The sequence below is a fragment of the Camelus ferus genome, chromosome 23 (genome assembly GCF_009834535.1).
Source record: "Camelus ferus isolate YT-003-E chromosome 23, BCGSAC_Cfer_1.0, whole genome shotgun sequence".
Lineage (NCBI taxonomy): Eukaryota > Metazoa > Chordata > Mammalia > Artiodactyla > Camelidae > Camelus > Camelus ferus.
In genome coordinates, this window is record NC_045718.1 from 19,835,773 (window position 1) to 19,851,255 (window position 15,483).

The 15,483-nt window shown below is 42.2% G+C and overlaps 1 protein-coding gene across 15 annotated transcripts in view; it reads left to right on the forward strand.

Moving 5' to 3' along the window:
- Positions 1 to 15,483, forward strand: part of HHAT (hedgehog acyltransferase) — a 282,686-nt gene that overhangs the window by 5,177 nt on the left and 262,026 nt on the right. For all 15 annotated transcript variants that reach the window (XR_004314459.1, XR_004314461.1, XR_004314463.1 and 12 more), the window contains exon 2: positions 8,945 to 9,078. Coding sequence is in view for 11 of the 15 variants with exons in the window: in XM_032466401.1 (XP_032322292.1) it covers positions 8,988 to 9,078 (91 nt within the window). In the remaining 4 variants the exon portion in view is untranslated. The remainder of the gene's footprint in view (positions 1 to 8,944; positions 9,079 to 15,483) is intronic.

A 15,483-nucleotide genomic window follows, 5' to 3' on the forward strand; every position in this document is an offset into this window, starting at 1 on the left:
TAGGTTGAGAATTTTCCGAGGGAAGAATACACTATCACGTCAGTAGCTGTTTTGAATTAGGGGCTTGTAGATCTGACTTCTTTTTTTGGCCAGTCTTCAACAGCAGAGATGTGGCTTAAGGGCAGTTCATCTGAAAAGACTTGGAGTTACGTTTGATACTAAGATTGATATCAAGTGTGAGTTGGAAGCCAAAAAATGCTCAATCAAGAACCAAATACAAAATTTTGTTTTCAGATTTAATTTTCTTGCAGTTTAAGTCTTTAAAGTTTAATTAGATTGAAATATTCTGAGGTTTTATATAAATCCATTTAGTTAGGTACTTGCCTCCCAGTAGGCCATGAGCTAACTGAGGGCAGGAGTGGCATATTAGTTTCCCATTGCTTCTGAAAAAAATTACTGCAAACTTAGTGGCTTAAATGGCACAAATTTATTATCTTACAGTTCTGGAGGTCAGATATCCGAAGGGGACCGGCAGGGCTGCATTCCCTCTGGAGGCGTGGAGTGGCGGGGGCTCTTTCTTTGTTGTTGCTGTTCTCTGCCTCCTGCACTCCTTTGTTCTTGGCCCCTTCCTCCGTCTTCAAAGCATATCACTCTAACCTCTGCTTCCATCATCATATCTCCTCTCTGTCTCTGACCTTCCTTCTTCTCTCAGAAAGACCCTTGTGATGACATCAGGTCTGCATGGATAATTAGGGATAAAGTCCCCATCTCAAGATCTTTAACTCAATCACCTCTGCAGAGTTCCTTTGTCATATAAGGTAACTTATTTACATGTTCAAGGATTAGGCTTTGGACAGTTTTTTGGGGGAGCCATCTTTGGGGGAATCCTACAGATGGAATCTTTGAAAATTTTTTTTTTTTGTTATTTAATGGGGGGAGGTAATTAAGTTTATTTATTTTTATTTATTTATTTTTGATGGAGGTACTGGGGATTGAACCTAAGACCTTGTGCATGCTAAGCAGGCACTCTACCACTGAGCCATAGCCTCCCCCAACAGATGGAGTCTTTTTATTTTGTCTTCCCAAATAGCACAGTTCCTGATTCTCAGGAGAAGCTCATTGATTTTTGTTGAATAAAGGAATGAGTAAGATTTCATTATTTGAAGTATAGTTTTGGAAGAAGAGAAATGATGGTCTTGCCCTCCTCCTGCTCTGCCACATCTGGAATTCTGGGTTCAGCTCTAGGTACCTATACTGTAATGAGACAGCTGGCAGAATGGTAAAGGGTTTGGGAACCAAGCCATTGAAGAAGTGATTGAGGTAATCATGGGGGTTTGTCCTGGAAGAGGGCTTGGGATGGAGCAAGTGGGGTTAATTGTGTTTAAATATTTGAAAGAGTATGACTGGCAGGAATAATGAAGCCTTTCAGTATACTTAATGATAATAGCAATAATATCAGACACAACAAGAAAAAGCAAGCATTTTAGAGTTTACTATGCCATGATACTCTTTTATCTCTTTGTAAACTCATTTAATCCTCACAGCAACTCCCTGAGGGTTGTCATGATCCCTATTTTATAGATAAAGCGATTGAGGCACAGAGAGGTTATGCAGCTTGTCCTAGGCCACACAGCTGGAATGTAGCAAAGCTGGGATTCAAACTTTGGCATTCTGACTCCAGAGCCATCCTCTAAACTATCATACTCTCCTGTCTCTGTGCTTTTGGTTCCTAGCAAGTGCAGTAGGACTAACAGCAGAGTTTTTTTTTTAAGAAATAGAAGGACAGATTTTGACTTAAAAAAAGATAACAATCAGAGCTTCTTAGAAACAGTTTCCTTGCCTTGCAGTACCATTGGAAATGGCCAGGTAGGTTATTGTAAAAGGAATTCCCAAACTGGTTGGAGATTAGACCAGATGACAGTACTGATTTTGAAATTTTGACTTGGGAATCTAATTCTTTAAAATATATCTCTCTCTCAACCTTAGTGACATTTTATGTAATAAGCATCTATTGTGAAGTGTAGTTTTTCCACTAACTTTCCAGGTTTTATCAGGAACTCTAACATACTGGCGTGGTAAGTCATGTCCTCGCCCCTTTTTAAGGTGCCGTTGTTTCTCTTCCCATAAAGAGATGGAAGCTGTTTTCCCCTCCTTGAATCTGGGCTGGGCCCCTGACCAATAAAGTGTTCTGTGAATTCTGAAACCTCGTCCTTAAGAGACCTTGTACTTCTTGCCCCTGTTCTTTTAAGATCCGGAGGCCACCATGCTATGAAGGGTCCTGCCTACTAGGGGACGAAAGCCCACATGGAGAAGTAAAGCACCAGGCTGATAGCTGGCACCAAATGCCAGACATGTGAGTGAGGTCACGTCCCCTCCAGCTTCCTTGAGCCATGCGGTGACTTAGTTATATGAGTGATGCCAGGTGAGATCAGCAGAAGAACTGCCCAGATTGCCATCCCACAGAATCATGAGGAAGAGTAGATCTTTGTTGTTTTAAGCCATCTCGTGTGTTGGGATGGCTTATTACACAGCAGTACATAACTGATACATAATATTTTGGTGCATATTTGAAAATAGTGATAAGTATTTTAAAATATTCTGTAATTAGACTTTTGCCCAGTCCAGTGGACCTCTCCAATCTAGCTGGTCATTCCAATGCACTGGGGAAGCCTTTCTGGGTTTGGAAAGGTGTTTCTCCTTGGTATCACATGGGTAGAAGAATAAGACTCTGTAAGACTCTTAAGCAGGGTTTGGAGAACACTGTACTGTGAGAGGACACGATGAATCTGGACCCAGTTTTCCTGGTGAAAGTCATGTAATTTCTGCAAAATGGGTTTCTGTTTCAGCAAACTGGACCTGGAAAAGAGCAAAAGTCTCCTAACATTTTTTCCAAATGTGCTAGAATATGGCTCTATTTTGTTTTCTTTTCTTCAAAGCCATTGTCATAGCAGTGGGCACGTGGTCCTTTTACTTTTATTACTTTGGGGTTTCCTAAATTTAGAACTATTTCAATTTTACTCAGACCTTATCTTTATAACTGCTGGCTTTCCCCTCTTATATCGAGGTAAACTGGTTTGGTTTGTCTTCTTCAGTAAATCTTTTAAGGAATATACAAGTTAGGTAAACATCGAGTTGATTTCCTTCTTAGGGAATATCTACATTATATGTAACTTTAAAAAATTCTTTTTTTTGTAGGAGGGGGTAATTAGTTTTGTATTAATTAATTAATTAATTAATTATTAAATTTAATTTAATGGAGGTACTGGGGATTGAACCCAGGACCTCATGCATGCTAAGCATGCGCTCTACCACTGAGCTATACCCTTCCCCCTAAAAAATTCTCTTTATATATCACACACTTACTAGCTGTGTGATTTTGGGCAGGTTTCTTGATCTTTCTGGGCTTTGGTTGTGTTTTGTGTTCAATGAGGATAACAGAAATACCAGCCTCAAAAAGTTGTTATGAAAATTAAATGATATAATACTTGTTAAGTGCTTTCTGAGCACCTGTAACTACTGCTTACTGTAATACAGCTGTGACAAAACTTTGGGGAAGCTCGGTAGAGAAAAATTTCAGTTTGGTTAGTAGGCAGGAGTGATGATGGTGATGGTACTGGAGGATAATTAGCTCAATGCTGAGAGTGCTGTGTTAAAAAGTCCTCTGGTGCATGGGAGTATTTGCTTATAGCCCATTTAGTGCTAAATATCAGCAGTGAGGAGCAGAAAAGAATTTAAAGGGAAAGTGTTGGAATTCATTTGTTATACTCATCAAAGAGGAAGATAAAGTACTTTTGAAAAGATACTGGAAATTGCTGAGAAGAAGCATCTTACAGAAGTTATGTGTACGCACACTTCAGGCTTTGGAATAGTGAGCTGTACCCTTCTGCCAAGATTAAGGAACAGGATTGCTGCCTAAAAGAGTGGGAGTTGAGAACTTGTGTTCTGTTTTTTTTTTTTTTTTTTTTTGCTCCATCACTGGCTTCTCTGGGTCCTTGGGCAGATCGCTTCTTTTCACTGAACAAAATTCAGATTCCTGAAAAAAGAGCTGACAGTTAGCCCTCCTGGTGAGAATGAGAGTGGATGGCATCTCTGAAAGCAGGTGGGGTGTTAAATTACAACGTGACTGCAAACACTCATGCTTCAGTATGGAAAAATCCCTCTTAGCTGAGGAATTCTTGCCATTTTACAGCCAAGATTTTATTATGTGGGCCTTTTGAGTTCTCTGGTTCCCAGATAAATACTTTTCAGAAACACCCAGCCTCGGGGCTTTTATACCCCAATATGGGAGTAGAGAAACCTTGTTCCTTCAGTTTGACTTCTTTCCCTTGATATCAGGGAAACTTCTGCCACTAATCTTAAATGCGTTTTCTCTCTGTCTTCACTTGGCGCAAATTTCTCATATTTATCAATAATATTTAGCTTTTAGATACTGTGGTCTTAACAGCTTCAGAGTTGCTATTTTATGTTGTTTATTTTCCTCTTTTTCTACTCCCCACTCCCCCGCCTCCTGGACTAGTTTGGTGCCAGGTACAACTTAATGTTTCCTCATCTCTGTTGCTTGATGCTAACACTTTCTCTCCACTTTCCACTCACCGACCTCCCTGCCTCTAGACTCTACCATCGTGTTAAGGGGCTTCTTCCTGAAGCTTCACACAAAAAATTAAATGTACAGGAGATTATCATACTAGGTGAAGTATGTCGGAGAAAGACAAATATCATATGGTATCACTTATATGTGAATTTAAAAAAATGGTACAAATGAACTTATTTACAAAACAGACACAGACTCATAGACGTAGAAAACAAACTTAAGGTTACCAAAGGGGAAGGAGGGATGGGGTAAATGAAGAGTTTGGGATTAACAGATACTACTGTATATAAAACAGATAAACAACAAGGAGCCATTATATAGCATAGGGAACTATATTCGATAGCTTGTAATAACCTACAATGAAAAAGAATCTGAAAAATATATAATTGAATCACTTTGCTGTACACCTGCAACTAACACATTGTAAATCAACTATACTTCAGTTAAAAAAAAAAAAAGGATTAAAATGTACAGGCTCACAATCCTGAGGTTTCTTTAGGACATCAAGTCCAAACTGGTCATCATATGTTTAAGACCCTCTGCCACTTGGCTCCTAAATTATTCACATATTTTCTTCCTTGTGATCCTGACCAATATTCTCACTGAAGTGGAAATGTACTCAGACACATTTTTACCATCGGACATCCCAGCAACCCTCCTTAGTGCCCACATATCAATAGTACAACCTCCTTTATATAGATTGATCAGGTAGACTTCTACTTAAAAACAGGCTGTTACTGTAGATTGGCTGTTTCCTATAGAAATAATGTTATAAATAATATAAACATAGTGTTTATTGTCTAGGCTGTCTCATGGATGCCCACTTAGCTGATAGGACCGAATTGATGCAGGACTGAACTGATGCATGAAAAACAGAAAAGAGGCATTACTTACACATTTGAGTAAAGACTTCTTTGATTTCATCATGGCAACTTGTACTTAAAGAAGAGCATGAGCATGTTTAGGAAATGAGACTTTGAAGGGGGAAGGGGTATAGCTCAGTGGTAGAGCTCATGCTTAGCATGCCTGAGGTCTTGGGTTCAATCCCCAGTACTTCCATGAAAAAAAAATAAGATGAGACATCGAAACAAGAATTCTCTGAGAGTTTTTAGGAACCCTTATGGGTTTAGGCACTTTTAAAAAGCTCTGTTATATTACCAAATGCACATCTTTCTTTGATACCACTGTGTCATTAAATCCTTTCAAAACATACCTACTTGGATTGGCTCTCTGAGTGAACAGGGGGAAGAAACATTAAAGGAATTTTCTTTAGGTAAGTGGACAAGGGTTGACAAGAGAAGTGAAGGAAGGAAGATGTGTGGGTGTCTGCGTGGCGGTGGTGTTTTGAGGTGGCGTTCCTGGAGTCGTGAATAATGAGGTGAGAGAAGTGAGTACTGCAGATAATTCCTGAGGGGCTAAGAAAAGAGGTGGGAAGGGAGAGACACTGGGCAGAAGGCTCTCCAGCTGGTCCCCAGGGACAGTCTGTTTGCTGTCTGGGGTGGCCATGGGTTGGGTGTGGGGAGAGGAAGAGGATGAGACATGAGAGCGAGCCCTGGGGATGCTGACCACTTGACGGGGCCTTAGCAGCAGGTAGGATCCCCCCACCCCCACCCGGAGAAGGTCAGTTACCTGTCATCAGTTTGGGAAGAAGACCCGGGCTCTATCCAGGTAAGCCCCTGATGAATTAAGTTCACTCACTGGTCCTCCTGGACAGATCTTAGCTAATCTTACTGAGTGCTTACTCTATGCTAGGCCCTGGATAAACATTTTACATTTAATCCATTCGGTAACTCTGTGAGGGTATGTTTGTGGGGAGATTGCGACCCACTCAAGTTCCTCAACCAGTCAGCATGAGAGCCAGGTCTCCCCTAGGTATGCTTGATGCAGAATTCACCACTGTGCTGTCGGCAGGAGGCTATTTGGACCAATCCCTAGGTTTTATTTTTTTTTTTTAAATTGAAGTACAGTTGATTTACAATGTTGTGTTAGTTTCTGGTGTACAGCATAGTGATTCAGCCATATGTGTATACATATACACATGTAGTATTTTTCATTATAGGTTATTCCAAGATATTGAATATAGTTTCCTGTGCTGTACTGTAGGACCTTGTCGTTTATCTATTTTATGTGTAGTAATTTGTATCTAATCCCAAACTCCTAATTTATTCCTTACCCCATCCCCAAATTTTACATGTGAGGACACAGCCCTGCTGCTTCTTTGGTTTTCACTATGTATCTTTGTGTATGTGTCGGCAAAACACATACAGTGTGGCTAAGAGCAGCAGCAGAAAGGGAAATGTTAATAGTACTGAGTTTTCGAGTTTTCTAGTTTTCTATTTCCCTGACAGTTAAATCTCTAATGCAGGGGAATCGTCCTAGAAGAATTCATGAAACGCTTTTAAAGAACAGGGATCCTGGAACTTTTATTTCATTTCCAGGATTATTTATGTTCAAATTCCAGTAGCGTTTGAAGAGGGTTTCAGCTCTTTGCTAATCGCAGAAGTCATCCAATATAGTAATACCAACATCCTTTGAAAGAAGAGACAGTATAAAACCCAGAGGTTGAGACTAAACTTCCCGCTAAAGGGAAGATTACCATATTCCTACAGAGTTCCAGAAAGAAATCTTAAGATATTCTGTGAGATGCCAAGCATTTAAAAATAAAGCATGACTAATAGTGTATGAAGCTAGAAATGGAACCACTGAAAAATAATAGGGGAACCTGAGAAGGCGTTGTTGAAGTACCAGGGCTTAGAGACTCGTGGCTGAAAGCATGAGTGGCTGCTTTTGGATCTTTTAGGAGATTCGTGGGAGAAACTGAGATCAGACAGCTTTGGTAACTTTTGGGTAACTTCCAGGAGCCACTCTGGTTGGAGGACCTCTGATTTCTGACCTCATATTTTATGAAAGCTAAACTTTATATCCTTTCCTGCTCTATCTCCCTGTAGCCTGAAGAAAGGGGTTTGTCTGTGGGCGACTGTGAGCCAGGCCCTAAGGACAAGCAGCTCTGAACTGGCCCTGGTGGGGCTGGCTGTGCCAAGGGGCGCGGTGGGTGCCCAGTGGTCCCACGATCTGGATGCAAGCCCTGGCTCAGTTATTTCTGACTGTGTGACCTCCCCATGCTTCACATTCGTCATCTAAAAATGCCTACCTCCCTTGCTCCACCTCCTTGCCCCGGCTGTGGTGAAAATAAAACAAGATCGTGTGTGAATTCTGGTTTTGAGCATCACTATCACACATTAGAAGTGCTTGCTTGGGGCTTAAATTTTTGCTCTCATTTTGATGTGACATCCATAATGAGACATATTTGAGAGGTTCAAGGAAAGGGCTTACGTTTAGCTAACTCTTTGTTATTTGGGAAACAATCATTTAATTTGTAGAATTCCAGGACTTAACTCTCTGTTATTTGCTTTGTTATTTACACTACAGACATGGCTTTTATATCAGAGACAGTGAGAGTAGCAGAGGCCTGAACGACCTGGAAATGCATTTCTCTTTCATGTAATAGTCCAGATATAAGTAGTCCAGGGCAGTTTTGTGGGGTGGGTTCGGGTGGCACATGGAGTCAGGGACTGAGGCGCCTCTGTCGTATTTTACTCTGTGGCTTTCACCTCTTGGTCCAAAGCCGACTGTTCCAACTCCACCTAGCAGGAAGGGATGACCACAACCTCAGAGCCAGGACTGTTCAAATGCCCGCACTTGGAGACACTGTGGCGTTGAGCGCAGCACCCACATGTTCAGATAAAAATTCAGTGGCTGTGACTGCATATTGCGGGGGCGACCAGCAGTGTGTGCCATTGGGGTTATGCTGTTAGCCTCCCTTTAAGAAATGCCCAGAAGATGGAAGACAGACTGGTTTTATTAATCCATTCTTATAAACAACTACGGGATGACATTTGAAGGGGAGAACAAGGAGGTTGAGGCTATTGGCTTAGAAGAGATTTGAAGATGATTTATGGTTTTCTTTTATTCAGGCTTTTGAAGAATAATTTATTATTCATAGAGCACTTAGTAGTCCCTTCTTGGCTACATTCCATGTCCTGTGCTCAGTGCTGGGGACTCAGAGATCATGGTCCCTGCTCTCTGAAGGTCCACTCCACAGGGGGAAACAGGTGTGCCAGGCAATGAGGACAGAAGTGTCCGGTGCACCTGTGATGGGAGGCAGAGGGAGGGCTGTGGGAGCTCACAGGGAAGGACCTGCCCGCCCTGGGCAGGTAGGGTGTGTGCGGTGCGATGCGATGCAGGTGGGGCGAAGTCACTGGCCGAGGAGGTGTGACTAGGAGGAGGTTTACGTCTGTGTCATCTTGAACAGTGACGGGTCCCCGGGAGAGCAAGTGAACTGACTGGTGAGGAAATGCTGTTCTCCACTGTCGTGTCCATGGCTTCATGTTTTTATTTCTGTTTCTCTTCTAGAAACTCTCCGCGTGGGCGTTGGGACCCGTTGTCACAGGGAGCAATGCTGCCCCGGTGGGAACTGTTCCTTTACCTGCTAACTTCCCTGGGCTTCCACTTCTATTCTTTCTATGAAGTTTACAAAACCTCCAGAGGTAAGGTCCCAACTTCTGTGAACTTGTATCAAGAAAGAAAAGAGGGAGGGAGTGCTCAGAGGTGGAAGATTCAGGAAGGTGGCTTCATGGGCTTGGGGTGACTTGAGCCCCACTTGACTTTCCCCTTGTTTTGGAGAGTTTGAATCAATGACCTGAGTGGGTGGCATTTTCCCCCCTGATCCTGGATCTTTTAGGCGAGCCTGTGGCTGGTCTTCTGTAATAGGAGGGTTTGATTCAGTGGCTGTTGAAGGCCATGGAAGTGATTTGCATTTGTAATTTGCAGTAACCTCTTAAAGTTCTCTCTCGCCATCACGCCTCTGAGACATGTGGAGGCAGCCAGAGGCAGCCATGGCGTGGGAGCCCTCCTTTCCTTTCAGGGCAGCTTGGAACATTGACCTGGTCACTTCTGCTCACACCAGTGGACAGCACCCAGTTCCATGGCCACAGCTAGGAGGCTGGGAAATATTGTCGTAAGCTTGGTGGCCACGTGCTACATAAAACTTCCCATTACTGGGGAAGAATGGAAGAAAGAATTTCAGAGGGTCCATGAGTGGACTGTTCCATAGTCAGAGACAGTTTCCTAGAGCTGATGGTGAGCCTTGTCTTAAGGAAGAACAGAAGTCAGCCAAGTGGAGGAAGGGGGCAGAGGTGAGTTTGCAGGCAAACGGACAAGTGTGTGCGGTGCCACTGGGGTATGGGAAAACACGGCATGACCTGGGAACTCCAAAGCACTGGGTAGGACTGGAGTGTAGAGTGTGAAGGGAGGGAGAGGGGCAAGAGTCGAGCTTTGCTCAAAGAACACGGATAGATTGTGAGCAACATTTGTGTGTTCTTTTGACTGAGGAGTTTGGACTTGAAGGCAGGGGAGTATGCTGAAGGTCATTGTGGGCACGTAAAATGGCAAAGGTAGGTGGGTTTTGGGAAGCAGCTGACAGTGCTTAGTCCTCGGTGTCTGCCTCTCTAAGGGTCACTGGGATTGATTTGTGTCACTGGGATTGCTTTGCTTCCATTCTACCTATGTCCCACTCAACGCCGTGGGCGTGGCTGCAGAGCCTGACCATCTAAAGTAGGTGGAGATTGTCTGGTCAAGGCTGTCCAAGGAGCTGAATTCCCCTGCTGGAGCCTCTGAGCTCTCAGGGCCCATGGGTAAGGAGCTCACCTGCTCTTTGTCAGGTACGATGTTAGGTACTTTATGTACCTTGTCTCATAGCATCTTTAGAACAGCCCCATGAGATGGTGTATTACTTAGAAGACAGGCTTGGCTACAGCAACACAGCCTCCAGAAGAGCTGTGGTCAGGGCCAGTGTGGTATGTAGACAGCACTGATAACCCTGGCTCCTTCTACCATGCACCTCTGCCACCCTCGACATGTGGTTCCACCTCATGATGGAACCTCCAGCTCCAGCTGCCGTGCTCACTTTTTCCCCAGCAGGAAGGATGGAAGGGGAGGGGAGGACAGGCCCTCTCTCTTTCAGAGCATGACCCCGAAAGTTGCTTATAGCGTGTTCATTCACATACTGTTCTCTAGAACCTAGTCCTGTGGCCGTATCAACTATGAGGGACGCTAGTAAATGTCATCTTTGGTCGGGAAGTCATTTTTTCCAGCGAAACTGAAGGGTTCTGTTACAGAGGAAGAAAGAAAGAATGGATGTTAGCTATTAGTCAGCAGTCTTTTCCATAAATGGGCACCATAGTTACCCGTTGCTACCTAACAAGCCATCCTGGAGCTTTGTGATTTAAAACAGCCACCACCATTTATTATCATTCACTGTTCTGTGAAGTTTTTTTCCTTTTAAATAGGCTATTTTTTTTAGAGCCGTTTTAGGTTCACAGCAAAACTGAGCAGGAAATAACAGAGAGCTTCCATACACTTGGTGCCCCCACAGAAGCACAGCCTCCCCGACTATCAGCATCCGGCACCAGAGTTGTACGTTTGTTACAGCTGATGAACCAGTATTGATACCTCATTATCACCCAAAGTCTGTAGTTGGCAGTAGGGTTGGTTCTTGGTGGTGTTCATTCTGGGGACTTTCAGAAATGTAAATTATGTGTATCCATCATACATGGATAGTATCCTAAGTGTAGTTTCACTGCCCTAAAGATCCTCTGTGCTCTGTCTGTTCATCCCTCCCTCCCCTTTAATCCCTGGCAACCACTTCATCTTTTTACCGTCTCCACAGTTCTACCTTTTTCAAAGTGTCACGTGGTTGGAATCGTACAGTATGTAGCCTTTTCAGATTGGCTTCTTTCACTTAATAGGCATTTAAGGTTCCTCCATGACTTTTCAGGGCTTGATAATTTATTTCTTTTTCGTGATAAACAATATTCCATTGTCTGAATGTACCACAGTTTATTCATTCACTTACTTAAAGGCGCCTTGGTTGCCAATTATGAATAAAACTCCTGTAAACATCCATGTGAAGGTTTTTGTATGGACATAAGTTCTCAGCTCCTTTGAGTAAATATCAAGGAGCAGTGACTGGGTTGTATGGTAAAAGTATGTTTATTTTTGTAAGAAACTGCCAATTTTCTTCCAAAGTGGCTATATCATTTTGCATTCCCACCAGCAATGGGTTGTAAACATCCTTGTAAACATTTAGGGTTGTCAGTGTTTTGGATTTTGGCTATTCCGAGAGGTATCTCATTATTTAAATTTGCATTCCCCTGATGACGTATGTTGTGGAGAGTATGTTCACACGCTTATCTGCCATCTGTATATTTCTTTGGTGAGCTGTCAGTTCAGGTCTTTTGCTCTGGTTTGTCTTCTCATTCTCTTGACAATGTTTTTCATGGAGCAAATGTTTTTAATTTTAATATGTCCAGCTTATCAATTCTTTCTTTCATGGATTATGCCTTTAGTGTTGTATCTAAAAAGTGATTTCCACATCCAAGGTCATCTCGGTTTTCTCCAGTGTTATCTTCTAGGAGTTTTATAGTTTTGCGTTTAGGTCTGTGATACCCATTTGTGAGCCATTTGTTCTGGTGTGGATTCTTTTTTATTTTTTTGTAAGTGGATGTCCATTTGTTCCAGCACCATTTGTTGAAGAGACTGTCTTTACTCCATTGTATTACCTTTGCTCATTTGTTCAAGATTGGTTGAGTATATTTATGTGGGTCTATTTCTGGGCTGTCTGTTCTGTTGTGTGGATCTCTTTGTTCTTTTACCAACGTCACACTCTCTTGCATACCATAGGTTTATAGCAAGTCTTAAACTTGGATTGGATAGAATCGATTGTCTGACTTTTTCTCCTTTAAAATTGTGTTGTCCATTCTGGGTCTTTTGCCTCTTCCTATAAACTTTAGAATCAGTTTGTTGAAATCTATGAAATAACTTGCTAGGATTTTGATTTGGGTTGCACTGAACATGTATATCAAGTATGGAAGGACTGATATCTTGACAATATTGAGTCTTCCTGTCCATGAGCATGGACTAGATCTCCATTTATTTAGTTCTTCTTTGATTTCTTTCTTCAGAGATTTGTTGTTTTCCTCATATATCTAATATATACATATCTTATTAGATTTGTACCTACATATTTCATTTTGGGGGGTGCTATTGTTTTTAACTTCATATTCTACTTGTTCATTGCTGAGATATAGTAAAGCATCTGGCTTGTATCCTGTAACCTTGCTGTAATTGCTTATGAGTTCCAGCTTTTTGGTTGATTGTTTGGTTTCTCTAGATAGACAGTCATGTTATCTGCATACAAAGACAGTTTGATTTCTTCTTTCCCATTCTATACACCTTTTATTTTATTTTCTTGTTATATTAGCTAGGATTTCTAATACAGTGTCAAAAGGGAATAGTGAGAGGGAACATCCTTGCCTTTTTCCTGATCTAACTGGGAAAGGCTCTAGTTACTCACCAGGAGAATGAGAAGACAAGTATGGCGGCTGCAGGTTTTTGTAGATGCTCTTTACCCAGTTGAGGAAGTTCTAGTTTGCTGGGAGTTTAAGTCATAAATGGGTGTTGGATTTTTCTCAAATGCTTTTTGTGAGTCTACTGGTATGATCCTGTGATTTTCCTTTAGCCTGTTGATGTGTTGGATTAGACTGATTGGTTTTCATGTTCTGTGAGATGTTGTTTTTAACAAATCTGGATTGGGCTCAGTGGGACAGTTCTGCTTTGTGTGTTGTTAGCTGGGCTGCAATCATCTGGTGGCACAGCTGGGCTGAAACATCCAAGATGGTGCACTCAGATGATGATCAGCCAAGAGCTCAGCTAGGGGCTGTCAACTGGGATGCCGTGGTTTTCTGTACGTGCCTCTCCACATGGCTTTCAAGAAGGAGTGTTGCATGTGTGCAAAAACATAAACTCTTGAAGCTCAACCTGGGAGATTGTATGGGTCACTGCTGCCTCATTTATTGGTCAAAACAAGTCACAGGGCCAGTCCACATTCAACAGAAGGAAAGACTATGGCTTTTTATGGCTAGAACAGCATACACAGGGAGAGAATGAATTGTTGGTGGCCATTTTCGGAGTCTCTTTACCAACAATGGGTGTTACACATCTCTACCCAGATGAGGATACTGAAGTTGAAAAATATAACTTGTCCAAGGCCACACATCTAATACATAATAGAGTGGGTTTGTCCAACTCTAGACCCAATATTTTTGTTCTATTCTGCCACTTGTATTTATTGATAATTTAGTTTCCTAAAGCAGCTTGTTTAAAGGGGAAGCCCTTTTATCTGATCTACTATAAAACTTCAAACCTGAAAATTTTATCCCACTGGAATAGAATTTTTCCTTTCTGTGTGGTGAAAGCTGCTGGATGGAGGTGGGAGGGGGTGCTTCTGTGGAGACTACAAAACTTGTCTCTCCCTCAGTGGATCCAGAGGCTGTCATCCTGTTTGACTTATTACTGACCACGCTGGTCGGTTATTACTCACAAGCCTGGAACTTCTGTCCTTCCCGCTTTTCCTTTTAGCATCAGTGCCAGAGTGTTTGGCCACTCGCAAGAAAGGTCTTCTTTCTCTAACGCTTTTGCCTGTTCAGCCCGTGGAAGCCAGATCCCCCTTGCCTTGCCAAAGTATGTTCCGTGGTGCAGTTGAGCTTCTTGGCTCCTGTGTCTCACTGTCTATTTCAGGAAAAAGTGCTACTTAACCCACATTATGGAATTAGGTCTACTGGGAACAACTGTCTCTTCTGTGAACTTTTCTGGAGTGTTTGTTTCTGAAGCAAATATAGGGCCTAAAATACCAGAGGCTCAAAACTTATTTGTTAAGTGAAATGCCACCGGTGGGCATTTACATGGCTGCTTTCTGTGTGTGTGTGTGTGTGTGGTGTGTGTGGGTGGCGCTAGGTAATTAGGGTTATTTATTTATTTATTCTTGAAGGAGGTTCTGGGGATTGAACCCAGGACGTTGTGCATGCTAAGCATGTGCTCTACCACTTGAGCTATACTCTCCCTCCCCTCAGCAGAGTGATTTTTAACAGCCTTAGTCAAATGGGATCTGGTGGTAAATCCACAGCAAGGACTGAACAGAACACCCCTTCTTCCCAACTCTACCAAGAGTCTACGTGGAGCATCTCAAGGTCATATAGAAATGCCTGTGGGGAGGGTGGTGGTGGTGATGGTGATCTACGTTTGGTGACCCCTTCCCTGGTATTCTGCAGTACTGTGGCTAATCCAGATCTACAGCATTAAGTTTGTGCCTTATGGTTTAGAAGATGTACAGACACTTCCATGTGTCTCTGATTGCGCTTAACCTGAGGAAAGATACAATGTGCCATGCAGTAACACTGAAAGAATGAATGCTTCTGCCTGAAAGAGGGCCATGTATTTTTGTTGTTCATATCAGCTTAATGCAATTCTGGGGATGCGGACATTGAATTCTCATCAGTGAAAACCACTGGTGATAGGAGGTCACCTGGAAAAGCTTCTGGAAGGGGAAGTCCTAGACTGATGTTTCAGTTTACTACCTGCTGGTTTATATTCAAATTTTCTATTTCTTCTTATACCTGTTTTGACGTTTTCTAGCTTTTGAGGGCTCTATGCATTTTATGGAGGTTTGCAACTTGTTTAGTATATTGTGGTTCATAATACTCATTAAAAAGTTATTGTTTCTCTAGTTGTCATTTTGTTCATTGTGTACTTTGTTTATTTACATCTTCTCCTTCACTCCCTCCCTCACTTCCTCTCTTATTCTGCTCCTTTCCTCCTTTATTTTTTTCTTTGATCAATTGTGCTACAGATCTAATTAATCTTTTCGGCTTTGGCTTTGTTAGATTTTTCAATTGTTTCTTTTTATTCTCCAATTCATGGCTTTCTGCCCTTATCTTATTATTCCCTTCCTTATTGTTTCGGTCTACTCTGTTCCTTTTCATTCCAACTTTGGGAGCTGAATGCTGAGCTCATTTATTTTGTGAGGAATCTATTTGTACTGTCGTGTTGTATCTGAT